At 48.2% G+C, this 26364-nt stretch overlaps 9 protein-coding genes across 9 annotated transcripts; 2 read left to right on the plus strand and 7 right to left on the minus strand.

Annotated features, from left to right (window-relative positions):
- Positions 1-169: 169 nt before the first annotated feature.
- On the minus strand, positions 170-1994 carry BDV37DRAFT_22945 (Clr5 domain-containing protein). The gene is made up of 4 exons (XM_032080323.1): positions 1480-1994; positions 840-1138; positions 687-782; positions 170-581 (listed from the first exon to the last, which is right to left on the minus strand). The coding sequence occupies exons 1-4, from the start codon at positions 1677-1679 to the stop codon at positions 343-345; spliced, it is 834 nt and encodes a 277-aa protein (XP_031936030.1). The 5' UTR covers positions 1680-1994; the 3' UTR covers positions 170-342.
- A 5387-nt stretch (positions 1995-7381) lies between these two features.
- On the minus strand, positions 7382-9492 carry BDV37DRAFT_23077 (beclin 1). Its single transcript, XM_032080341.1, has 2 exons — positions 9349-9492; positions 7382-9287 (listed from the first exon to the last, which is right to left on the minus strand). The coding sequence occupies exons 1-2, from the start codon at positions 9461-9463 to the stop codon at positions 7786-7788; spliced, it is 1617 nt and encodes a 538-aa protein (XP_031936031.1). The 5' UTR covers positions 9464-9492; the 3' UTR covers positions 7382-7785.
- Positions 9493-9664: 172 nt separating this feature from the next.
- On the plus strand, positions 9665-11940 carry BDV37DRAFT_23104 (Myb-like DNA-binding domain protein). Its single transcript, XM_032080344.1, has 2 exons — positions 9665-9816; positions 9889-11940. The coding sequence occupies exon 2, from the start codon at positions 9991-9993 to the stop codon at positions 11686-11688; it is 1698 nt and encodes a 565-aa protein (XP_031936032.1). The 5' UTR covers positions 9665-9816; positions 9889-9990; the 3' UTR covers positions 11689-11940.
- A 120-nt stretch (positions 11941-12060) lies between these two features.
- BDV37DRAFT_275874 (putative cysteine synthase) lies at positions 12061-13602 on the minus strand (the record flags this gene model as incomplete). The annotated part of the gene is made up of 5 exons (XM_032085462.1): positions 12061-12233; positions 12284-12957; positions 13024-13142; positions 13192-13251; positions 13306-13602. The coding sequence occupies 5 exons, from the start codon at positions 13600-13602 to the stop codon at positions 12061-12063; spliced, it is 1323 nt and encodes a 440-aa protein (XP_031936033.1).
- A 105-nt stretch (positions 13603-13707) lies between these two features.
- On the plus strand, positions 13708-15565 carry BDV37DRAFT_23123 (class I SAM-dependent methyltransferase). The gene is made up of 3 exons (XM_032080349.1): positions 13708-14150; positions 14219-15189; positions 15264-15565. The coding sequence occupies exons 1-3, from the start codon at positions 13820-13822 to the stop codon at positions 15471-15473; spliced, it is 1512 nt and encodes a 503-aa protein (XP_031936034.1). The 5' UTR covers positions 13708-13819; the 3' UTR covers positions 15474-15565.
- On the minus strand, positions 15534-17634 carry BDV37DRAFT_262629 (indolepyruvate decarboxylase family protein). Its single transcript, XM_032083452.1, has 2 exons — positions 17273-17634; positions 15534-17210 (listed from the first exon to the last, which is right to left on the minus strand). The coding sequence occupies exons 1-2, from the start codon at positions 17522-17524 to the stop codon at positions 15660-15662; spliced, it is 1803 nt and encodes a 600-aa protein (XP_031936035.1). The 5' UTR covers positions 17525-17634; the 3' UTR covers positions 15534-15659.
- On the minus strand, positions 17633-19805 carry BDV37DRAFT_262630 (tetratricopeptide repeat protein; the record flags this gene model as incomplete). The annotated part of the gene is made up of 1 exon (XM_032083453.1): positions 17633-19805. The coding sequence occupies one exon, from the start codon at positions 19800-19802 to the stop codon at positions 18000-18002; it is 1803 nt and encodes a 600-aa protein (XP_031936036.1). The 3' UTR covers positions 17633-17999.
- A 546-nt stretch (positions 19806-20351) lies between these two features.
- Positions 20352-21664, minus strand: BDV37DRAFT_262631 (nucleic acid-binding protein). Its single transcript, XM_032083454.1, has 3 exons — positions 21557-21664; positions 21009-21500; positions 20352-20942 (listed from the first exon to the last, which is right to left on the minus strand). Coding segments are annotated over exons 1-3 (915 nt in total). The 5' UTR covers positions 21559-21664; the 3' UTR covers positions 20352-20521.
- A 29-nt stretch (positions 21665-21693) lies between these two features.
- Positions 21694-25293, minus strand: BDV37DRAFT_23181 (uncharacterized protein). The gene is made up of 7 exons (XM_032080366.1): positions 24820-25293; positions 24346-24760; positions 24068-24290; positions 23975-24006; positions 23145-23918; positions 22391-23092; positions 21694-22336 (listed from the first exon to the last, which is right to left on the minus strand). The coding sequence occupies exons 1-7, from the start codon at positions 24942-24944 to the stop codon at positions 22082-22084; spliced, it is 2526 nt and encodes an 841-aa protein (XP_031936038.1). The 5' UTR covers positions 24945-25293; the 3' UTR covers positions 21694-22081.
- Between the last annotated feature and the right edge of the window lie 1071 nt (positions 25294-26364).

The raw sequence follows: 26364 nt of genomic DNA on the forward strand, positions 1-26364 counted from the left end.
TTTTTTTTTTTTTTTTTTTTTTTTTTTTTTTTTTCATTCATGGGGATACCATAACCTACATCAGACGTTTCCGGGTTAAATCAAGCCATAGATGCTCTATATAGTTAAAGTCCTGAACAGCAAAGGAAAGTAAAAAGGGAAAAGAAAATGAGAAAAAAGGGCTCAGACGCTTAGAATAGATGGGGGGAGGTGTTACAGAGTCAAGATCGTTGAGTGCTTATTGACGAAGTGCCTGGGGGAATAATAAAGGGGGAGATCAGGGAAGTTGAGTTGATAACATCTAAGAATGAACCCAGAGGCTCGGCAAATCCTCACTCTTCGTCTCTGGATATTCCGTACCGCTCATAAAAGTGGGGTGCGGTTTTCTTCTTCATTAGGGTATATAAATCCGGCCATCGAGGCCTCAAGAGTGTCGTGAAGAGCGAGGAGACGATTCTGAAAGGAATCAAGATCCTTCCATGACACATCATTCGTGGCTTTAGGTGTGTCGTTTGGTAAGCTGGGGCTATAAGTTGTCGGCAAAGACTGGCTATCATCAACCTCAGAAGCAGGGGTTTGTTCTATCTTGAGCTTGTCGTGGCCTGTGCTCTGATTAACCAAAGTTTCTTTTTCCAGCCAAAACTCATAGTGCTTGATAAAGCTTCCATGAGTTGTACAGGCTAGTGAAAAGGATGGGGTCATCTCACTGCGAGGTGACATCGTCTCTGGCCGAGGAGACAAAGTCGAGCTTCTATCTCTAGCATCGGGCTCGGGCGTATAGCAACTCATATCGGATGGAGTATCTAAATCTGTATAAGCAGCTGATGCAACGGATACGGGATCATATAGAAGTAACCTACCAGGCTCGGGGCTTGACCGATGGCTCAGCGGTTGGGTTTCGGGTTGGGAGTGAGGTTGAAGTTGAGGCGGAGATTGGGACTGAGACTCGGCGCGACCTTTGTTATCCCAGTGAGTACCGTATCTACGGACGAAACGAGCGATGCGTTTCGAATCCACTTCTTGACCGGCGACACGAAATCCAGTCTGTTTTCCCCGGGCAGCTCGTTTTTGTTGTTTTCGAATCATCACATGAACTTCTTTGGCTTTTATATTCTTCCGAATATGCCAGGCTGCCAACCGGTCTTTGTATTGTTTTTCTCTGCGAAGCTTATGCGTTAGGGTTGTTTTTTTATTTTAAAATTGTTCCGATTCGGCCATTTGAAGAAAAAGAAAAGAAACCAAGGAGCAAGACAAACAGGAGCTTTCGCGAAAAAAAAAGAAAATAAAACAAATAGACGGGAGCAACAATGACAAACAACAGGAACACTGTGTATCAATTTTCAAATACATTAACAGGGTCCCAAAGCCCTTGAGATATCCATGGAGTAAATCTAGGGTTCAAAAACGACAATAGAGGTAGGATCGTAGGAGGGATTAGCACTGATGGAACGGGACTAGGGGAACCAGAGTAAGAGAGAGAAGGAAACGGGAGGTCAGTACGATGCATGAAACTTATAATCACGCTCCATGATTCTCTTGACATCTCTGAGCTTTAATTGATTGTCACGATAGAGTTGCTCGATGATCGGACGGTACTCGTGCCAGTCCTCGGATCTGCGGGGGCGAAAGATGGATGAGGAAGTGGATGGCGAAGGCGAAATGGGAGACATAGCGGACGACGGAGGGATGGAGCCATCCATCGTGGGCAGATCTCTAGAAAATACCGTCACTCATACTCTTGCGCCGTGTCGTGGTGAGAATTAAGTATCTCAGCAGGTGTCGGGACGACGATGAGCTGAAACGATGAAAGTGAGGAGTACGACACCAGATAAGGACCGGAGAAAGTATTGGAGGTAAAAGAAATAAAGAAGTCTTTATGTAGTTACAGAAATAAAATCGAAAAGAGAAGAAAAGAGAAAGTAAAAAAGAAAAGAAAGGCAGATAGGAGAGGCGTAAGTGGGAAAGCAGTAGAAACTTGAAAGTCGTAACTAATTAGTTGACGGGTGGTCAAAGCAGCCGCAATGACAAGATTGAAAAAGATGGTCCAACGGAGTCAAGGCTTGGGGAAGTGGGAATTGGTAATAATTATAGCGATAAGTAATAATGGGGGACGATGAATGTATTGTATGTTAGTAGTAAGTAGTAGTTCGGTCAGTGACCGTACGTACATACATACATAGTTAACTAAAGTTAGTCGTGATTAAGAGAGAGAGAGAGAGGAGAGCGAAAAATTAATAAAGAAAAATCGCAAAAGAAAATAATAAAATCATTATCGAGTGTCAGGGCCGGACAACGATGTCGAGGAAATCAGAATCATAATAATAATCGAGTATGCATGTGTCTAAGTATGTTATACGCCGTAACAATTGGTTCCAAGGACTTGGCTTTCGATTTCTCTCACTCCTTTGGTCTTTTTGCAATTTTTCTCCTCTCCCATACTACTTACTACACTCCCGATTTTTTCTCTCTTAAGCTTCCAACCATATCCTGCCAACAAATCATAAAAAGTGGAAATCAAGTCAGCAGTCATCCAGGCATCACGGGAGTATAAATAAATAAAACATCCAAGCGAAACCTAGAGAACAATGGCCATACCGAAGCTCTCTTCGCCCCCCCATACATACAAAGAGATACTCTTACATAGTACGGTAGGACTTCCGGTCCAACGGGGCAACCGAAGTGGTTCGCCCGCTCGGATACGGAGCAGCTAAACCTCCCTAAGAGCTAGCGCTTCCAACTAATTAAAAGTACTGCTGCTGACTGGCAGGGCCGCCTGCCCTTTGCGGCGACTTGCTGCTGGGACTGACTTGCGGGAGGCTCGATCCCTGCTTCCCCGAGCCAATTGAGGAATAGCTGCTTGGGTCCGTGTACTTTTGTCACGTTCTGACCACTGCATGTACATGTAAGTACTGCCCACCTCTGTCTGTGCTTCCGCCAACGATGCCCATAGTACCAAAGTCTAACGAGCTAAGCACCATCCCTGGGAGGTCTCACAAGTTTACCACTTTGGAATATAACGGGTTTGAGACAAAGGCAGCAAAGAAAAAAAAATATAATAAGGGGTGGGCATGAAAGAATAGAAGAATAGAAGAATAAGCAAAAGAAAGAAACAAATAGCAGAGAATTTGAAATAAACCTAGAATCAACAATGCCTTATGTGGGTAATGGAAACGGTAATACCATCAGTCTGCTAATTACAGTTCAGTTGTCGACGAAACATACATGTATGTAGGTTGCAGAGGAAGTATTTTTAATCTACAAGGAGGCATGATTGGCATCAACTTGCCTATTATAGCCACGTTCTGAGAAGTCGAAGGTAAGAAAAAATAATAATAATAATCAACAATAAATATCCACTCACACTGAAATTCAGGACAAAGAGAAGAAAAGAACACTCCAGGCTTGATGAAAATGTGTTCTTACATAACCCCTTTGCAGGGCAACAGAAAATAAAATAGGGAAAAAAGAAAATAAAAAAGTATGAGGAGGAATTACTGTAGTGAAATGCTAGTAAAAACAATTACCAGTGGGAAAGTGATCACTTAGTCTGCATACGCCATTTTCTGCAGGTGCAACATTCGAGGATCATCATTGTCGGTTGTCAGATCACCAAGGTTAGACCCTTCTTTGGCCTTGACATTGTCCGAGATGGCGCGAGGCGAACAGGGATCGGTTTTAGTATTCTTTTTCCTTTTGTCTCCGAGACTTTCAGGTATTGTTTTGGAACGGGGTTTTATTCTACTAATAACGTGGTCAATATGGACGTAAGAACAGAAAAATGAAAATTAAAGAGGAAGGGGAAAACAAAGAAAAACATAGAAAAGTCAAGTAACTAAAATCTACTATCAGAATCTCTGTGACGATTTAAATGTCGCTGGTACCTTTTTCCATTTTCGTCACTACCCTTTTTTTCCCTTTACCTGACTTTTCCATCCTTCAAGAAATCACATTTAATCTATTCGAGCCCTAACTGAGAAAACGCTCGAGACGGTGTGGCAAAGTTCGGGTCATAGGCTGGGGCCTGAGCTCCAAACGTCCCCAAATGTCTCCTCGCGATGGAGTCGTAAACGTCCCTATTAAGTTAGAGTATAACGGCCCCATTATTCTGGTATATTAAATTGTTCGAATTAGGAGTAGCCGCGAGTTTGGTTTTTACTGACAGGTGCGCTAGAGATAGTTGGACTGTCAAAGTACAAGGAACGTCGGCCCGGAATAGCATATTCGGCGGACGGTGATTTGAATTAGTTCAACAGAAAGTAATCAGAGAGGGCGAAAAACAAAGAGACGATTTTGCAATGTAGTAATTACTAACCGACATTACCGACGCATGGACAATCCGCTTGCTAAAGTTTTGCTAGAAATTCTTGTCGAATCCTGTGCATTTTCTGCAGATGGTGAAACCCTTTTTAGTTGTTCTTTTTTTGGATGGAAAAGAATGCCATTCAGGACTTTGCTTCGACTCTTCGGTCAATTTCCCCCTCTCATGTCTAGCTGCATATTTTGCATCTCCTGTTTTAAGGTCGGCAAAACGGTCGACCACACTGTCCCCAAGTAGATCCTGCGGGCCGTACTCGGTACAGACAACAGGACGTGCCAACAGGCCAATGAGCAGCTGACACTAGGTACGATTTTCCTGTGGGTGCGGCATGAAACATGGTAAATGTGGGTAGTATACCTCATATCAAACGCATCGTCTCGACCAGAAGGGACTCGGCGCAATGACACGGCGCTTTGAACATTTAGCACTGGCCCTTTGGTACTTTTGCCACTCATAATCCCTCTCGCATGAAACGCAGCGAACAAGCGTGTCGAATCTTCTGGACACATTCGCGAATTCTACCACCATGTGCAATAATCACAGTGCGATATGATGTGGCGCCCGTTGGGGCTCAAGATTTTCAAAGTTTATGGCCTTCGTAATCCTCCGCCAATTGGTTGCCAATCTTGTCTGACAGATCACATGGGGAAGAAAACGCGTACCCGAGGAAGGGAGAGAACGAGACGAAGAGAAAGACTATCTGTGTGTGTGTTGTGCGTCTCTGATCTAGGTACTGAGACCGTCACTCACCTGACAATAAATAGCATCAGCATCCAGCGAGGGATGGTCGATCCCACTGTCGACGGATGGAGACCACGTGAATCAGCATTCTCACAGGTTAGTTCCTCAGCAGTTGCCTTGAGCAGTGCGGCATTTCCATTGCTTAGGTATGTTAAAGGATCTTGAAACGGACTAGAGGACGTAGGTATGCACATGATCCTAAGGGCCATACTAGAAAGAGTTCTTTTCTTACCACACATTGGGCTGCTTACACTCTCGGCGTTTAGTCTTCACTAGAACATCGAGGGTAGTCTCGACTATTAAGAAATTGTATTCTACGAATTCTAGAGGGCATGAAATATGACATGGCATGATATTTTATTTTTGTCAGATTGTATCAGAATGGCTCTTTTACTATTCCATTACACATCTAGACATGGTATGTATAACCAGCCATCCATAGTGTCCAATGGTCAACCTGCGCAAGCCCTTTGTAAGTAATAGTCTATGATCTAATGCACAGTGACCAGCATCTACTTTCACCTCTAGATGGACATACCTCCCAGGCTGCTACACAGTATTGTTGGTGTCCAGGGTACATGGACACATTTTCAAATAATTCAAGATACCGCTGATCTCGCTGCGAATTGTTTCCTTGTATGGAAGAACCAAAGTAAGGCTGATAGGGCAAAGAAAGTAAGGAGTGAAGAAAAAGAAAAGGAAGAAGGAAATTGAGAGGATAAAAAAAGAAAAAGAAAAAAAGCTTCGACCAACGCAGAAATGTTCCCATAAACGTTAGTTCACATCGGGTCCAGGATGGTCATCCCTCCGCCTGCTTTAGTTCAGACATGTGGATCTTGACGGTAAGAAGCGGAGAGGATTCACGAGGTGCTGTTTAGTATGTTTTGGAGGTTCAGCTTTGCTCTGGCCTTCAGGCTCTTGAGTCATGGTCGATTACTGGAGACTTCAGAGTGGAAGAAACATCCAGGCGAACACTACACATGATACGTTGTTTCCTTTGTGTCTCACTGTGCCTCACTATGAACCTATCGAAAGAGTGACGGCACCGATTTCTTTCATTTCAGACCGAGAACTATTGTCCTGCTGTGTAGCATGCTACATATGGAAGGGGAAAGGAGGTATGCCCTCCCCATATCAGATGGATATGTATAGGTTTTTGGTAAGCGCCTGTGCTAATTCATCTGTCATAGTGTTGATATCAGACAATTATGACCAGGTTACAAGGTCTACCCAGAGGGTATGTAATAGTAATAGTGTCCTTCAATCCTAATACATATGTGATCCAACTATCGTTGCCAGAGGTAGAGAACATAAGATTATGTTTAGTGAACGGAATCCTCCCGCGGCGCAACTATAGAGCAGTGGATTAAGGATCGGGCGTGAGTACTAACCTGACTCGACCAAGTTGTATCCAATACCATACAAAACCGTACTAAAAGCTGGGTCTTTTCTTTCTTTCTTTCTAATGTTTTTGTTTTTTCTTTTTTCTTTTTTCTCTCTAAAGGTACTAAGGATGTATGATAAATTATGCCCTAAGTATAGCCCGACCTAGACGTAAGGGCCAAGAAACAACAAAAATGGCAAGGCAACCTGACAGTTACATTGATTCTGTGGCCTCCTTCCTGTCACGCCGAGTCCAGGTTCCCTGTTATTGTGACTCGCAGAGACCGTCATAATTGCTATTTTCTTTAGAGACACCGATAGCGTCAGAAGGGGAATTCGATTGTCAGCATTGCGCATATACTTGTTGGGGGTTTCCCCCCTCTATAACAAAGAAATAGTATAGAAAGGGAAAAATCAGAGACAACAAAGAACAAAGAGGCAAGATAGCAGGATTCTTCCTCGTGCGTCGTGTGCCCGGGAGCGGGCCGAAACATTCCTGGTCGACGTGTAGGATCCACGCAGACCGTCTGTATAACATCGACAGTCCCAACGCCATGGATCTACTGAGTCCGTCTCGAGTTGGCTGATTCCTTAGTGTTCTTTGTTGTCATTACATGAGCATCCCTGTACCGTATATATTCTCTTCCATGTGCCTTGTTGCCCCAAGTACGTTGGCATAGCCAAGTCGAGGGGTTCTGAGCTAAATAGCGCGAAAGAGACCAAGAATCGGTATGCGCAGAGACGAATGTGGATAATCTCAGCCCGTGTTGTTTGTCATGGGAAATAGCGAGCGGTCACATCGTCGCTCTTGGAGGAGCGACTAAGTGATGATCTCCCGCCACCTTTACTCTGTCTAGTGGCGTCAGGGTGAGCCCCGTTGTTGTCACAAGACATATTCCGTCAGAAACCTGTCGTTTCATGCCTCCTTTCTTTTTCTTCCCCTTCCTGGCATTTTCATGAGAGTAAAAGTGATGTCATAGCTCGGCCATATTTCAGATCCAACGAGATAGTTGGGCATAATAACTAAGATACTTCACGATACCGCCAATGATCCGCCGGCGTAAGAGCGGCATGCGTCCGATGCAAGGGTGATGAAATGTCGAGCATTCTGTATGGTCTCGCAAAACAAATATACAGTTAACCCGCCATTAAAGCCGACCGCGGTAGTAACCTTGCCTTAGCAGTAATCACTGAGCTTCTTTCGGAAATGAACATTGGCGGAGGGCTCCAGTATCCAAATCTGTCCATTGTATAAGTTGCCGGAATAAGGGCCCTTATCTGCCCGCAGTGATAGCCTGACACTAGTGCTGGTTGAGAGGGATAAGTTAGTTGCGTGGTTTCTATGGTTCATCTATATTACAGTCTTATTTGTTTGCGGGACCAACTGCGGCTGCAATGTTAGCAGAATTATTGGAGCCAGCGCTGGCAACATTGCTTGCATGGGCTAACAAGAACTTGCAACAGGTCAGTGTGTATTTGCAAGCACGAGTCCAGGTCTCGTCATTATTGTGAAAGCCCAGTTTGATACTCGCATCTCCGATTTTATCTCGTTTGATAGCATATGGAAGCTTCAAGCCCGGGGCGGTCATTCCGGCATGACCTCGGCGATTCGATGGCATCGGAGCTGGCGTGTTCTCCACAAAATCCCCAAGCTGACGTAGGCACTCCAGGAAGGCCACCATTCCTGCATCAAACCGGCGATGAAGCCAAGGAAGGTTGAGTGGCAGGTCACCAGAGGAGAACAAGTCCAGGGTGGTAATCTTAGGCGGCGCCGACGGAGTCGCGCTACCCCCACCGATGGTGGACTGTGCAGGTGATCCCCGTGGATATTCTAGTTTCTCAATTCTGGACATCGACCCCATTGGCCTGAGTTGGTACCCTTGAAATTCAAAGCCCAATTTATCCGCAATGGTGGCCAGCAATAAGGCTGTCTGACCCCAAGCTGCGTTAATCTCCGGCCAGTCTACGGATGGGTTTGTAAGGCGCCCAAGTCGCAAGCCGTTAATAGTTCCAAAGTACCCATCATGGCCAATGCAGAAAGCATCGTTATAAACATTAGTCCTTTGAAGCCTTTCAAGCTGCCGCGAGTCATGGTCGTATCTCATGTTAAGAGCATCCCGCTCATTTTGGAAATCGGCCAATGTTAGAGAAAATGTGTTGCGGTCACGCCAAAACCTTTCCTCTTCGAGGTCTAATTGACGAGCCTCCTCTTCAAGGTCAGCTATCTCTTCATCCAAGGCTGCTTTCTCCTCTTCCAGCGCTACAAGCTCTGCGAACGCTGCCTCCTCTGCCTCTAACATTTCCTTCAGGGACTTTTCAGCCGCTTCAAGCTCCTCAGCCGTTGGTACAGATGAATTGAGATTCCGTAAGAATGAAATATAAGCATCTCGCTCCTTCGTGGCATCTACCAGTCGTTTCTGGAGTCCGTTCACAAGCATTTCCGTGCATTCAGTGCAGATTGGATGGTCAATGTCAGAGCGAGAGGAGATGATTTCAAAGAGGCGGCTCGTTCGCTCGACTTGGTCCGCAAATGATCCGTCGTCTATTTCACGATCAACATTTTGAGTACTGAGGGGTCGTTTGCCTTTCGGGGTACTGTCGCCATTAACACCAATTGCCGCATGCGGTGGTCCGACTTGAGATTCCGTAAGCATAACGAAGGACATGTTCCCACTGTCCCCTCGTCCCAGCCTAGGTGGATTGTTCTGATTACTGCCAGCTTGGCGCGGTGCAGGAATGGATCTTCGATAAACTGGAGACGCAACGTTCTTGGACACACGGTCGTACAGGTCTCGCCTTTCTTGAGGAAACGAATTTCTGGAGGAAGAGGCAGTGCCTTGCTCCGGTAGGGTTTTACCTGTAGAGCCTTAATAAATTAGTTACGCTGTATAAGGAATCCAAACTAAGCAAATCAAATGAGACCATACTGGTAAGCAGATCGAAGGCAGCTGGATTGAGCGACTCCAGAGAGCCATCCAGCTTCAACTGAGTTCGACATTTCTGACAGTACATGTTGGCAGTTGTTTGAAGATGCCCTTCCATTCATTATGGGGACAAGAAATATTATCAAGGCATGCGACGTCTGATTGTTTGCTTGATAGAATTAGGAATGATGTGCGGCACGGGAATCCGTTCGCGGAGAGACGTCATGCGGCGATCCCGTGCCAACGGCGCGTGTTTTGGTGTCCGCCTGCGAAAAAAAGCCGAAACCTCGACCTTTTGGTCAATTTAATTCTGTAGGATGGGCTATCATACAATTAACAATCACGCTTAGCAGCATTGTCGCAAGCTTTGAATCTAAGTAGCTACCTCCTAACACCAAATTGCTTTCCAGTTACGCTGTTTACTAAGACAATTAATTCTTGCCGCATCTTACACTCCAGCTCCATGAGTCGGTAGGTAATACTGACGCTGCCCGTCCGCATTGCAATGTTATCTTTCCAAATGACTAATTTTTTCTTTTGTAGTAGAGTAACGTGTCAATTATCCTTCCCATTCTTCCCTCTATAGCCACACAAAGGCCACAACTAAGCCTCTTCAAGCTCAAAACGTGCTTCTATAGGAACAGCATGACGATGGAGAAACCCCTCAAGAGACCTCGATTGTCCTTTGCTACCAGCGCAGATGATGAGCCAGGTGATATAGACCTACAAGAAGCCCGCGCGCAAAACGATCAACGACTCAAATCGATTTTCGAGGGTATTTTCGAAAAATACGGCAAAGACTTTACGGATGTGGGAGATGAAATCGATTTACAAACCGGAAAGATAGTGGTGGATAACGGACATATTCAAGCAATGCAAGAAGAAGACGATACTGGCGAAGAAGCCCCGTGGCTGTTTGACACGGAAAATTCCGCACTAGACGATGCAGCTACGATGCACAATATCTCTCAATACTCGGAAACAGGGGTTGGTGGTGACCTTTTGGAAGAGGATAACACATATCTTCAACACCCACAAGTAGCAACGCAGCTTCAAGCCGGGTCAGGCTTCGGTGGGCCTTGGGAGAGCAGAGAAAGTGAGGCGTCGAGCGCCGAGTCCGATGTCGACGAAGATAGGTCTAGTGTGGATTCTTTGTTGGATACAGCACTAAGTGTCCAGAATGGCCCGGACGATCCCGTTCGGCAAAAAAACCTGATGGATACTGACGAGGCCGTCACAAAAAAAGCAAAACCTACGGCTGAGACATCCACCCAATCTCAAATCCTGCAGAAACACAGCTCTATAGAAGCGGTGGATTCGGTGTGGCGCGTCCCTGAAATTAGCGGCAAATTCTCTACGCCTCCATTGAGCAGATCACGACCAACGGTTTCTTTTAATGTCGTACGGTCCGCATCTCCACCCGGAGCAGGTTCTATCTGGGCACTGCCCGGGAAGTCCAGGCGTAACACCAGCATTACGCAAAAGAGATCTGCAAAGAAACACGAAAGCAGCCAACGCAGATGGAAGCCTCAATCTAGTCCGATTATGTGCGACTGGTCTTTCGCACAGACACCGGATGGAAACGAATCCGACGATCCCTTACAGGAAAACTATCAGCCGTCACCTACGCCGAAGGGGGGGCTAAAGATTAGAGGCAGAGTAGGACCAGATACTCCGAGTCGCAGGAAGGATCTAGTTGATGACCGCAACGTGTCTCCTCTGCGAGGTGATCATGCCTCTCGGCTCCGCCAGACTTCATTCAACTCCGCAGAAGATCAGCGCAACACTACGGAAGCAGCAAATCAACTAGAGGCCACCGTTAACAAAGTGGCTTTGGATACGCAGCTTGTAACCACGAGTGATACTAAAATTCATGATATCTCGCCTGAAGTTACACACGACCCAAAAATCATACCGACTGGGTATCAACCCAAACCCCAGGACTCCACTAGCCCCAGCAAGCGTACCAGAACGACTATTACACCAGATGAAGCGAGACTAATTGTGGTTTTGAAACAAGTGCAGGGGAAAAAATGGAAGGAAATTATAGACCGTTTACCGTGGAAGAAGCTGCCGCAACTTGTCCAATGGAATCACTTACACTGGAATGAGCGCCGGGCGAACCCACCTCCACTGTCCAAGCCTTGGTCGAGTACAGAGCGAGAGACTCTCCATGACCTCAAGGACGAACGCGGCCTTGCATGGCATGCAGTACGCGCAAGATTGCCGGGGCGATCTATCGCGGAGATAGAATTTGAGCTCCTGAGACTCTGGGTGGGCGATGATGTTTGGAACACCGAACAACAGGATGGGACTGCAGCATCTTTCACCATGGATCAGTGATTAGATGGATCCGAGGTCCTCTGTTCTGAGCCACAGCACAGCCTCTCAACAGGAGCGGCGAGGATCCGGGCCACAAGATCCGTCAGGCTGCCCCACGGCACCCTACTTAGGAAGTCATTCATAATCTAATATAAAGGCGAATCAGTCGACTCTCATTTCCTGAGGTCTCGAACGTCGTGGGGCATTCCAACCTGCAGCTGAAACCCAGCAAGTGAAGCATGCTAGCATAAGATCAGGTATTACCGGTCACTGGAGGTCAGAAAGTTCCCCGAGTAGCGCCTTCAAAGAGACTGCTAAGTGTGCTTCAGGCCCAACACCCGCTCGGTGATAAGTCCTATATCGCACATAATATAGTGTACAATAGACGAATCTTTATTGGTCATCCTTTGCGTTCAAAACGTCCTCCAGTTTTGTGTCCACCGCCCCGCCGACATCCCCGGCCCTAGCCCAGAATCTTGAAAGATGTCTGGAGCCAGAATCAGATAGGACTGTGACAATTCTGTGGCCCGGACCAAGTTTCATGGCTGTCTTGACCGCTGCAAAGCCTAGAGCAGAAATCAGTAAGCGTAGGGAAAGGTGACCAAGAAACACCTACAATTAACAGCACTACTGCTTCCGATGAAGATGCCATCCTTTTCTACCAGCCACCTGGCCATTGCTAAAGCCTGGGCATCTGTCACTCTAACAGCATCATCAACCAGCTCCTTTCCTGCTTCAAAATTGGCTGTCACACGGTTGATTCCAATACCCTCAACAATAGTGTCAACTTGCCGCCGTCTTCTAGTACCTTCTTTCTCCTTTAAATCGAACATCACGCCATAGCGGACTCTGTTGTAAAGTCCACTGCCCTGGGGATCCGCAAGCACAACACTTAAATGAGGAATTCGCGGCTTCAGGAAGAGCGCTACACCAGAAATTGTGCCTCCGGTCCCAGCTCCTGCAACAAATGCATCAAGTCTTCCGTTGCACTGAGCGTAGATCTCGGGGCCCGTGCCGTTGAAATGAGCCCTCCAGTTAGCTTCGTTCTCAAATTGATCTGCAAAGAAGCCTCTCCCCGCTTTGGGCCCGGGAAACTCTGGGGGATCGGGCATCAAAGGCTCTAGGTTTGACTTTGTAGTAGAAGTGGCTGTATGAACATTGGCGAGGGCGCGTGCTCGATTGACAAAGTTTTCCTTTTCCACAATTGGTGCAGGCGGAACACGATCCACAATTGCGCCGAGTTTGAGAAGCAGGTTTGATTTCTCAATGGCTTGATCAGATGGCATACAGCTATGTTATCATTAGTTCAAGATACAGCGGATTAGAGGTGAGAAGTATATAGGCAATATTACTCACATATGAGCCAGATAGCCCTTTGCACGGGCTAGAGTGGCCAACGATATGCCAGTTGAACCAGAAGTGCCTTCGTAAATTGTATCTCCAGAATGAGGTGTCAAGATGTCTCGTTCCTCAGCCTGGACGGAGATTAGGACAATCTATAAATAGCCGAATAATAGAACATACCAGTTCGATCATGCTCAGTGCGACACGGTCTTTGGAGCTTTGACCAGCTCCATTCAAAAACTAGCACTAAGTCAGCGAGCGTTCTATGTATGAAAAAGTATATGGAAAACATACTTCAGCCTTTCCCAGTATCTCACATCCCGTAGCTTCGGACAAGGACTTGATTCGGAATAAGGGAGTATTCCCTATGCAACCCTCAATCCCCTCCACAATCACAGGAGGCCCGGGCCTAGCTGCTAGAGCATCTACAGGAAGATCCTGTAGGTCACTTCTGGACTGGTCATGACGTCGAGCTCGATATTCTCGGAGGCGTTGTTCTAACTCCGGATATAGAAGATCCTTGAATCCGAGCGTCAAGAGGGCCCCAGCAATGAAGGCCGTGCCTATGTATACATGCGAACGGTCATTCATATTTGGAATTGGGCAACCCTGAAGTAAGAGTAAACCTTTCTTCAATGACCGCGAGGAAGAAAGTAACGCAATTGAAGGTCGCGTGGGAGGAACACCGGAGAAAACGCTCGGGCCACACCCGACGTTAAGCAGTTGCAGGTCGTTTCTCTGTCTTGCTCTCGCATCGCAACTTGCGACTCCGGCTAGCTCCCCTCCACTGCTATCAATTCATCTGCCCATGGACTCCCCAGTCCTCAGTCAGCTGTTCCGGCAGCTGTTCCGGCATCCTGCCTGTCAGTCACTTCGGTCCTCATCTGCCCTCGCAGGCCGCAGGCCGCAGTACATTCGATTATCCACACCACGTCAACAATGCCGTCCTTTTCTCACGCGACGTTCGGCAGCCAAGCGGAAGAATGTCGACGACGGCATGAATTGGAATAAACGGGGCGACTACCCGAAAGATATTGAAGAGGAGTTGAAGGAATTCCCGCTTGTTACAGCCAAAGACCTGCGTCATCGGCGGGAGCGGCCGCGACAGGTGAAGATGTTGACTAGAGAATTCATTGACGGTATGTTCTCACCAGTGCACCGCTAATGCTGAGTACTGTTACTCATGATCTTTCTAACATCACCCTAGACAGTCTATATAATCCCCACTATGGTTACTTCTCAAAGCATGCGACCATTTTCAGTCCCGGGGAACCATTCGATTTCAACAACATTGAGGACGGGCCAGCGTTCCATCGGATGTTAGGGGACCGGTATATAGAATTTGAGGACCGCTTGGATGAGACACAACCGGATATAGCTCGTCAGCTGTGGCATACACCCACGGAACTTTTCCGCCCCTATTACGGAGAGACGATCGCCCGGTACCTGGTATCGAACTACAAACTGACGCTGTACCCCTACCACGATCTAATAATATACGAGATGGGCGCCGGAAACGGAACCATGATGATCAACATATTGGATTTCATCCGCGACACAGATTACGAAGTCTACCAGCGCACCAAATTCAAGATCATCGAGATTTCGTCCAACCTTGCGGGACTCCAAATGAAGAACCTGATGGATTCGATCAACGCCGCAGGCCATCTGGATCACGTCGAGATCATTAACAAGTCCATCTTCGACTGGGATACATACGTGCACTCCCCATGCTTCTTTCTTGCCCTCGAGGTCATCGACAACTTCTCCCACGACGCGATCCGCTACGACACCGCGACGGAACTCCCCCAGCAGGGCGGAGTGCTCATTGACGCGGACGGCGAATTCCACGAATACTACAATGCGCAGTTGGACCCCGTGGCCTCGCGGTTCCTCCGTGTGAGACAAGCCGCTGCACGCCGCGAATTCCCTAGTCCGTTAGGCCCCAGGCTCACTCGCGGTCTGCGCAAGTCCATGCCCTTCCAGCGCCCTTTCACTCTCCCGGAGTATATCCCCACCCGACTCATGCAATTCTTCGACATCTTGGACACTTATTTCCCGGGACACCGGCTCGTCGCCAGTGATTTCAGTAGTCTTCCGGATGCCGTTCCGGGTATCAATGCGCCCGTCGTGCAGACCCGGTACAAGCGCCGGACTGTGCCGGTGTCTACTCCATTTGTAAGTCTTTCTTACCTTTCTATTGTATAAATATATTGTGAAGAATCAATTACTAATGAAATTTTGCGCAACAGGTACATCAGGGATACTTTGATATCTTCTTCCCTACGGACTTCAACGTTGTCGAGGACCTTTACCGGGCCACTACCGGGAAGTTAACTCAGGTTATGAGCCACGAAGACTTTGTACGCCGCTGGGCATATATCGAAGACACTGAGACGAGAAGCGGTGAGAACCCGCTGTTGACCTGGTACAAGAACGCCAGCATGTTGATGACGGTATAATGCATTGACACTGTATATGTGTTCGAAACGAATGGAAGCATATAAGTAGAAAGCAAAGAGAAACATATTCCCCGGTCTCATATATTGCCATTGTATCCATGATCATATATACAGTAAACACGGCCCAATCACCAGAATTCCATTAATCGATATAAAGGGCCCTATTCTCAACAAAATTGTCCCAAATCACAGTTTAGCTTGGCCATCTTGGGCACTATTTCCCTGCCATGCGAAACCAATCTTCTTCCCGATGCCAGGCTCAACAATAAGGTTTACCACCGTGACCGTATCATTTGAGAATCCCTCGCGCGTAGCAGCTTCAAGTTCTTCCTCGGTACGGACGAAGTACCCCTTTCCACCACACATGGTGGCCAGCATTTCGTACCGAGTTTCGTACAACAGACTAGTGGAGCGTAGTCCCTTCTTTCCGTCGTCTGATTTCGTGTCGTTGGCTGCGGTCTGATCCTGCAGGGTCCTCCAGGCATCCTCTGTCGTGGTGTCTCCGTGGTAGATTCCAGAGTTGTTGACTACGTATATCAAAGCTGGAATTCTGTAGCGTGCTAAGGTCTCGATTTCCATGGCGCTGAAGCCGAACGCACTGTCGCCTTCCAGAGCTACGATCTTCTTGGGCCTGGTGGTGCCCGAGGGCGCGTTGTATGCTTCGTGGGCTGCGACAATGTATCCCATGCCAACGCCCATGGTGGCATATGTACCGGCATCAAGACGTTGACGGGGATGGTTGAGAGGGAACATCGAACGAGATATGTCCATAGTGTTGGCACCTTCTGAGACGTATACGATGTTCCCTTCTTCGAAGGGGGTCAACGAGTTCAGCGTAGACTTGATAATATGATAGGCGCGTTGATACGTCAACGGGGTGTTCTGGGGGGTGGGTCGAAGTGCCGCTTTCTGGGCTTTTGCTTCGTTCTTCTTTGCTGACTCGGCCAGGAGTGATGGGAACTGGCCTTCGGTGGGAGAAGGAGCGTACCGCCAACTTGACAGTGATGATACCAACTGGTCCACAACTAGTTCGATGTCTCCCACGATACCTAGCTCTGCTGTGCCGGCATTACGTCCGATCTCCTCCGCACAGATGTCCACTTGGATGATCTTTGCTTTGGGGGACCATTTGGGCGCTTCACCGAAGTGCAAGATCCAGTTTAAGCGAGCGCCGAGGACCAGGACTACGTCGGCCTGTTTCAAGGCAGTGCTGCGTGCACTGGATGCATTCAGTGGATGGGAGTCCGGCACGACACCCTTTCCCATTGGCGTGGGCAAGAAGGGGATCTGCGTTTGCTCGACTAAGCGTCCGATTCCGGACTCTGCTCTGGCATATGCGGCGCCTTTGCCAATGATTACGAGCGGCGAGCGTGCCGTCTTCAGCAGTTGGGTAGCCTTGAGGATCAATGCTGGGTCGCCGCTCGCCTTCGGCGGCGACGGGACCAGCAAGCGTTCTGGCTCTGGCAGACGAAACCCTGGGGCTGATTTGCCTTGGATGATGTCGGCAGGTAAGTCGACAAAGGTCGGCCCGGGACGACCATACCAGCAAGTCCTATAGGCGTTTTTTACAGCACCTGGGATGAAATCAATCGACGACGCTCGCACAGCGAACTTAGTATGAGGTGTCAGGAACGAGATGGCATCCATCTCTTGGAAGGCTCCCTTAGTTACAGCGGTCGTTTCGGCCGACCCGGCGAGAACAAGGAGTGGGAAGTTATTCGCGGAGGCATTGCCAATCTATCGAGGTACCGACGGTCAGTACGAGCCGGACAGTGCTTCAGATGCGGAGATGGACTTGCCCCCGATAATGCGTGGAGAACACCGGGCCCTCCTACGACGAGACAGACACCTGGCCGTCCCGTCATATACCCATAGACGCTGGCTGCATAGCTGCATGCCTGCTCGTTGCGGAACGCTACAAAGCGAATGCCCAGGTTGATAGCTTCCTCGGCGATCTCCACCACGGGGATTCCTACAATGCCGAAGATAACATCAACGCCCACATCGCGCAGCGTCCGAGCGATCAGTTGAGCACCTGTTGCCACGGCCATAGTCGTTATTTCTTCGATTCGACTAGTTTTGAAAAGATATCATAGACTGAAATTCGTCCACATGGATGAAAGTTGGCTTGCTCCACAATGGCGGGAAGCGGAGAGCGGCGAGAATGCGGAGGAGCTCCAAAGACAAGCTTCCGAGGCACAGATCACGGCTGCCTGACTCTCGGCAAATATCATCAGCCCTACTAACCTACTGAGAAGCTGTGTGTTGAACTCCACCCTTCGGTACATCTTGAATATTTCATATCTATCCCAAGGAACACAGAGTCATCTATCTCAGAACCTTTCATAAGGTCTTTTCCACTGTTTTACAAAGATCTAAAACCCGAAAGCGCTGCATTTTGACCCATATATGGAGAACCATGGTATCCAACATATCAACAGTGACATAAACCGTATAGACACCGCATTCTAGGTTCAGCCTAGAAAGAAAGGAACACGCAACTCAAAGAAAACGAAATGGCATCATTTAAAATTCAAATTCCTTTCGGAAGACATTCACATCCATGCCAGCCACGACCATGTCGGCCAAATCCCGACGTCCCATTTGGCTGAACACACGCCGCAGGGTGTCGTACAAGTTAGTGCTCTGGTTCTGGCTGATATGAATCATGCGTTCAAGCTGTTCATCGTCGACACCACCATCGCCGCCGATAATCTCACGGGCGCGTTCACGGCCTTCCTGCTCGACAACACGGTGCATGGACAGCGCACCCAACAGATGCTGAGCAGCTTCTGGGTAGCAACCGATATTGATGCATGACACGCCCAGATTATATCTTGCGCGGACAAAGTTGGCATTAATGTTCAGGGCTTGCTCGTAAGCTTCGATAGCCTCCTCAGAACGACCCGAGTTGGCAAGAGTGGCTCCGAGACGGTTCCACAGCAGATGAAGCTGTTCCTGTTGGTTTACAGTTCCCGACTCGGTGGAGGCCAGGGCGGCAGAGAAACAATCCACAGCCTTTTCGTACTCCTCGGCACAGTAGAAAAGAACACCTAGGCCGACCTGCACATCTGGGTCCATTTGTTCACCCGAAGGCGACAATTGAGCTGCCTGGATAAAGAAGTCGGTGACTCGGTCGTGAAGGATCTGGCGATCTGTGAATCCTAGGTCTGCATCCGATGAAAGATCCTTGGGATTAATGATCTGCGGATACTTCACAGAAAGCCAACGTTCCAGTGTGCGATAAGCCGTGGAGTCATAGCCTTCATTTGTGTAGGACACGGCGAGCCCCATAAGCGCATCCAGGTTATTCGGGTCCACCTTCAGAGCCTGTTCCAGGGCACGGATGGCAGGGAGTTCCTTTTCGTTCTGAGCTTGAGCAGATCCCAGCATAGTCCAGGCTTGCACATGTTGAGGATCCTTCTGTACCGCAGCTTCGAAAGCCAATGCAGCCAAGGAGAGGTTACCTCCCTCGCGCATGATCTTCACACCTTCTTCAAATGGATTGTTGACATTCTTGAACATGTTTTCTTCTTCAAACATGTAATCACCCAGCTGAGGGTCTCGGAAACGAGTGTTGAGAGAGTCAAAGTTATCCCACTCTCCCATATCTCCCATGTGTAAGCTATCAGTAACATTAAATTCGGTATCTTCTTCTGCCAGTTTCCTGCTTGCTGTCGTCTCAGCTTGAACTTTTTGCCATATGTTTTCAAAAGCATCGTAGTCTGCTTCTTTACTAGTGCTGGAGGTGAAGACTGACCTGTCAAGATCGTTCAGTTCCGCCTCAATAGCATCATTAGCCTCATCATCCAGCTTCTGAGTGTCCGCGGTCTCCATCTCAGCAAACTGTGCCTCCCAGTTCTCGTCGTCCAATTCGACCATCCGTCCCTTGCCCTTATCTTGCGTCGTGGCCTCCATCGGTTGCTGCTGCATCGCCATAGGGTTATAAGCCGAATGCATCATACCCATGCCACCCATTCCCATATAGCCCATACCCATAGGACGCTGGAAACCCGACATCATCGACGGACCAGAAGTAACCGGATTGGCAGTCTGAGGCACGCCAGTTCTACTCTGTTGTTGGAACCGCGCAAACTCCGCCGGTGAGAATCCCGAGCCATTATTCATCATGGGTCCCTGAGGGCCGGCAAAGGCAGCCTCCATGCGAGCCTGCTCACCGGGGTCAAACTCGGCCGCCCAACCCGGAGAGCCAGTCCGAGGTGGCGTGGTCTGGAATTGGTCTAACTCGCGTCTCAAGTGTTCCATCGCAAAAGGCTGTGGCGCGGCCCCGGGGATTTGGCCAGGTTGTTGAGCAAACTCGTCCATCATCTGCGTCATTGTCGGGCTACAGTTAGAATGGGCGGGGGGTTAATGAGACGGTGTAGCGTTCAGCTCGTTCATACCTGATCTTGTCCACCCATCATTCCCATCGACCGCATGCCCTCTTGCATTCCCCCTGGGCCCCTCCCAACGAGCCGATCCCGCTGGAGGGACTTGTCATCTTGTACGTGCTTTGTAAACTGTGTCAACGGGTTTCCCGCTGTAGAACACTCAGCGCCACCGAGGAATGACATCTTCAAAGTAGTCTATTGTAACCGTATTTCAATATGACATAAATAGTGGCTAGTTGTCGGATAGATCGTCTATCATTGAATGATGTCCGGGGAAGTTAAACGGAAAATGAGGAGTTATCTCCACGATTCAACCGTCTCTGATAGTCCCAAGCGTGGGGTGTCGGAGCCGTCCTAAAACCGATCGGAAAGACTGGCGAATGCCGAGGCACCCCGGTAGTCACGTGTGGCCGCGGAGGTTCATGAAGATTAATAATATTTGCCAATTCTGGACCCGACCGCTTCATACTACTGAATGGTACGTATCTCACGCTGAAATGCAAAAGATTTGGTATAAGTCTATGTAAATATTGTACAAAGTACAGCCCAGGGTCTCCGCTGCGTATATGATACATAAATCAACCACAGTCCGTCACTATCTGTGAAATCCCTCCCTGCGACAAAACGTCGAGAGTAGTTACGCCAGATCTTGTTAAATCACTCGGCGTTGTTTTCCAGACGATCCGCTCTTCTATTTGATTGACTGTAGTCAAGTCGTAATTTCCTGCCATATGGTGCCTTCCTGCTGAGAATCTCAAATGCCGCCCGTGCACTCTCGACGTTGATGAACTCAGCGTGAACAAAGCCTCTGAAAATGCCAGTTCGACGGTCCACAGATACCCGAACGTCAATCACATTGACAATATCCCTGAAGAGTTCATTGATATCCCGATCAGTCATCTCGAAGGGCATGTTGCCGATATATATCGTTCTAGAGACAGGCCTCAGGTTCCGATGCTGGTCGATATTGTTTTGCGCAAATGCCACGACGACTCGGCGACCCTCGTATACCCGCATGTGCATCGCATCAATTGCACGTCTCGCCGAATCTATGGCGTCGAACTGCACATAACCGAATCTAATACCCAGAGTTAGGAAAAGCCATAATTATTTTCCACATGTGCCGAGGGCAACCCGCACTCACCCTTTACTGATTCCCCTATTATCAAAGGTGATATACACACTCTCCACAATTCCGTATTTCTCCATCTGCTTCCGCAAATCATCCGCCGTCACATCGTAGAAAAGATTGCCGACAAAGACTGTCTCCTTGGGATCGGGTTCCTTGTTCAAAAGCCGGACACGCTTCGCGCGTTTAGATTCTTCTTCGGTAGATTGTGGTTGTGCCTCAATCTCTTTTGAAATATGGTCTGCAGTCTCGTTCGCAGGAGTAGAGGTACCTTCCATGTACCCGACAGCGGCTTGTATTAATTGTTCCTCGTTATCATTTGTGGCTGCTGCATCCTGGCTCGTAAGATTAGGTTGCCTTGGTACATGTTGGCTGTTCCATCTGCTCTGCAGCAGAAATTGTGATGTCTGGCGAGGGATAGTAATTCGAGACGGGCTAGATGAAGTAGCCCATGTGGACCGTGGTGTCGAAGAGAGGAGCCGAGAAGCAGCGCGCCGGAAGCAGTGCCTAAGAAAAGTATAGGTTAACGACACATATTTCGCCTTGCTTTTTTCGTAACTCACATCTTTAGATAACAGACAGCCAGTAAGCCACAAAAATAAATTCGAGATGAGAATTGCACATATGCCCATTCGAAGGTTTTCCGCGCAAAAACCTCCGGCTTATCGAGACCGATAGTGTCACGTGATTTACGCTATCGATTGCCTGATTTTAGAAGCATACTCCGTAAAGTCTCTAGCAAGTTTTAGAAAATAATTTGCAGCCGTGCAATAGGGAGCGTGTCCTCTCGTACAGGTCTCACATTTCGTGAGGCTCTATATACTTGTATCTAGAGTGGAATGAGCGTAAAAGGAGCTACATAATTCATAACGAATATATACACTGGCACCGGTGTCCCCTCATTATCTATACCAGAAACATTGACATAGAGACATGGAACATCGCGAATTGAAATGGCAACTGATAAAACAACCAGCGTTATATTTTACAATCCAGTACTAACCAAGACTTCATGGCCACATTAACGTAATTTCCCCATTCTCAAAAAGAAGACAGGTGAACTCTGAGACAGTATTTCACAGGCTGGCTTAACGTGTGCCCGCATTGTTGGTCGGTGAATTATTGTTCTCGTAAACATTGGCATCGGGGTAAAAGACGTTGGAAAAAGAAGGCAACGAGCGCATTTTGTCTGCAGCACTGCCCTGCACCGATGCTAAACCAGCTGAGGCTAACGCATTCTGGGATTGCGGTTGGGGTTGCTGCTGTTGCTGTGGATCCATTGTTGGCCACCACTGGTTCGAGGCATCAAGCGCTGCATTCTGAATATAGTTATCCCAGGTGTCCTAGAAATTGGTCAGTCAAGCTTCGAAGTCTTGCATTGAATAAGGGATCTATACCCAATCCAGAGGGAGCTGCATATCTGGCATTTGCCCAAACATAGCACTTAAAGGCGAAGGAGCTCCTGGCATATCTGCCATCGCTCCAAATCCTCCCTGTGACGGGAGTGGTGTCTCGCCCATTTTAATGGCGCCATCGCCAAAGGCGGGAGGAGTTGGGTTCATGGGGCTCATTCCACTACTGAGAAGACCCAATGTCATGGCAGCACTTTGCTTCTCATCCTGAGGCTCGAAGCTAGAAGCGGCGGTATTGCTGTCCGAGTAGCCCAAGTTCAGTCGGGCAAGCATCACCCCAATAGCTCCCGACGCTTTCCACGCCTCCAGGGCATCGTCACGAAGTTCGTCCCAGATCTCTTTAGAGCGCTGTACTGCCGCTATCATTTCCTCGCGCCGCTCCCTTCCCCAGGCGTAGGTATCGCCGGAGGCGCGGCCCCCTGATTGGAATTGATGTCCGTGGTAGAGGTCGAGAGAGACGATGGTCGCAGCAAGTAGAAAATCTGTAGATACGAGTGCGGTAAGTCTGTCATGTTTGTTCGGGATGCGCGTCATGGTTTCAGCGTGCAGCATTGATTGGAATCGAAGCAATTCCATGGCAGAATCAATACAGGTCCTCCGCGAGTATGTAAATCGAGGATTTTCACGCGCTCGAACGAGGTATCGTCGATGGAGAACACACTGCGCTTTGTGATACACACTCATTATCTAGAAACGGTCAGTAACCCACACTGCAGCTATTCGTCTGAGGTCAACCTACAGCACATCGTGCCATAACTATTTTCGGGGGCTCCAACTGAGACTCTTCGACAGGGCGAACAATAAGATGTTCAGGGATCAAGTCCCTCGCTCGGCGAAGTTCGGCGTCAATCTCCATAACTTGGTCGTAAGATGGACTTTGTATGGAAGAGGTATACTCAATAACACGACCAAAGGCATATGTTAAGCGACCTTTGGCTATCAAGCATGCGACTGGTGTAGGTTCATTTGGTGGCCGTGAAGGAGGAAGCTCTTTGCAGTTCTCATCAAAGTCATCGTCGTACAAATTCCGTGGAAATTCCGTATCACTATCGGCGGAGCGAATCATGCTGGGTAGGCCCACTTGGAATGAGAACATAAGATCGTACTGCCGCACGATTGTCCATACTCGCCGACGCATTTCGCCTTGGAAAGGTGTGATATTGGGAAACATCTTTGAGTCGCGATGGTAACCCATCCTCATAGCCAACCTAGCAATCACGCCTACAAGCACCCAAACGGACACATCGGCATCTTTTGTTTGAATCCAATCTCCATGCAGATGGAATATCAAGGACTCAATCAAACACGGGTAAGGTTTGGTATAATCAGCCAGCGTTAAACACTGCGCCATCAAGTTCCGGAAGGTGCCTGCCATGTCTAGAGTCTTCCCTCGAAACTCCGGTGGTTCATCTCCCTCTCGATGATACGATAGCATGGCAAGTCGCATAATCGCACACAGCATACCAATCCAGACTACACAGGTTTGTGACGGGTCTTCCCAGTGTTTGTTATACTAATGAACAGTTAGCACCAAACATGAACACATATTAAGAGAGAAGTGTTGCTTACTTGGGCCTGAAATGTAGGTCCATGTAGAATATCTAGAAATCTTTCGTGAGAATCATCCCATGGAGATGGAGAGCAAATAGATAGCGAACTCACTGGTTGAGGGGTCATAGCTGTTAAAATACCGGGCGACTAAGATATCTGTTGTATATTTGGAGGGAAGCGAAGACATGATCTCTGCACGACTAGTTGTTTTCATAGCACCGAAGAGCAATGTGGACCCTGGCACGTCAGTCGGAAGCTTTGTTGCTTTTAGCTTCTCCGCCTGCTCCTCATACTGTTTCTTGTGCGTAGAAAAGTAATTACGCACTTCGGCAATCTACAGTTAACGTTAACACGAAGAACCTAAGTTGATCCTGATGAGAGTAACTTACATCGTTGAGGACAGACGCCCAATGCGCTTCACTAAAATAATATGATTTATTATTGTCGACCTTCATTATCCCAAATGATTTTGTTACTTGTTCTGTATCGCTCTCCTCGGGGCCACCTGAGGCGTCTTCATCCAGATCTAAATCAGTTGTATGTTGGGCAGAACTAATACTGCTGCTGTTGCCAGAGAGTGCTGCCATAGCCGCAGCTGGGCCTGCGGCCTGTGAACCATTGGTCATCAACGACAAAACCAAGCTTTCCAGCCGGTCTATCCTATTTTGCATATCGTCCGGGGAGCTAGGTGATACTCGCTGCGGGGCGTTCTTCTTACGTGCGCTTGCTTGGGCGTAGGTACATGAGGAAGCATCTCCTCGTTTCACGCAGTTCTCACACGGGTGTGCACGGTTACATTTGAGCCTTGGTCGGACTGTCAGAAGATACTCGAAAAGATATCAGAGAGCGGGTACGAATCTTACTTCCTATGTCGGCAGGGGCCACAGGAAAGTGGCACCCGATTTCTCTTTCGGATTACCCTGTACTGTCCTTCAGGCGAAAATGCGCTAGCGTTTGACGAGGTCGTGGATGGCGGGGTTGGAGACATATTGGTGAGCGTTTTCTCAATAAACAAATGCGACGATAAACTTGGGTCGAAATTGATTGCTTCGAATACACACTGTCCCTAAGCGGACTGGCGGAAGACCACAATGTAATAGAGCGAGCTGCGAACAACACTTGGAGTCCCTATTGTTTTGGACTCCCTCCAGCGCAGAGTGTCACTGAACTACCCAATGACAATCGCACTGCTATAATCCTCCAGTTGAGAGCTCACCCCCAATATCCCTCTTAAGTAAGATGTAGCGCCAGAAAAGAGTGACGTACGTCCAATGGTCAATTAGGTATCGCTAGGGTTCCAGCGCAATTGAATCAAACGGTTGTGGGAGGGAATCGAGGTGCACGACGCTTTGCTGATGCCTTCGGCCACGTTTCAGTGGTCGAGTCCTTAGCAACCCAGATCGAAAAGCGATTCAAGCGGGAGGCGATTCTGGAGGGAACTCGTCGCGGTTTTACCCAGCAAAGAGCCCACAGGCGTAAATTGCGCAAGATTTTTCGATTTTAAATATTGGTACAGATGGGAGTTTCTGTGCTCCAATTTGAGATTCGCACAAATCGCAAGCACAACTCGAGAAGGAATGGGTGAGAACGGTCGAGAAGAGGGGCCAATTTATAGGCGACTAGTCAATCTGCCGCGAAGCTTGTTGGACCAAAGACGTCGGGCGGGCAGGCGATACTTATCAGGATCCTTCGGAGTCAGTGGGAAAGTCGCAAGAGAGTCTGCACAAGATACCTTGGGTGCCTGGCGAAGGCCTTCGAATGTTAAAGAGAAGAAGCGGAAGACATACTAACACGAACACTCCCTTCCCGTCGATACCTTAAGCTTTTGCTTAGTGAGAATCATATGAAACTATATGTATGGTAAGTTGCAGGCAAGAGTTATCTCCGTTATCACCCTGTCACGGGTTGGGTCTGCTCACTCTTCTGGAATGATGTGCAATGATTGGACGAGATCTTTATGTAATATCTGTGGGGCGGATACTGGCCGAAAAGGGAAAACAAAGACAGGCCGTCCAGGGAACATTTCCAGCTCCATTTCTATCATTTTCTGGTTTTACCGAGTATTTACCTTTGCTTAGTATGTATTCCGCCTCTGTAACTAAGTAAGGATATTTCTTGAAAATCGTGGAGGGCATTGTACTGCATCTGTCTGATACGAGGTTCCAATCGTAAACCATGTTTGCCAGAATCTAGACTCACGAAGTTGACTGATCTGCGGCGGGCAAAGAACGATCTTATTTGCCAGTGAATATTTGAATGTGGCTGAGACGGATGAGCTTTGAGTCATTGTGGACGTTAGTTTAAGTTTAGTTCCTTCAGAAATTCACTCCAGAGTCCTTTTCCATGGAAGGCTGGCACAGTTGGGTACAGCTGTCAGTGGAGCCACGGGTTCAACGGAGAACTGTATG

Source organism: Aspergillus pseudonomiae, assembly GCF_009193645.1.
Source record: "Aspergillus pseudonomiae strain CBS 119388 unplaced genomic scaffold BDV37scaffold_113, whole genome shotgun sequence".
NCBI lineage: Eukaryota > Fungi > Ascomycota > Eurotiomycetes > Eurotiales > Aspergillaceae > Aspergillus > Aspergillus pseudonomiae.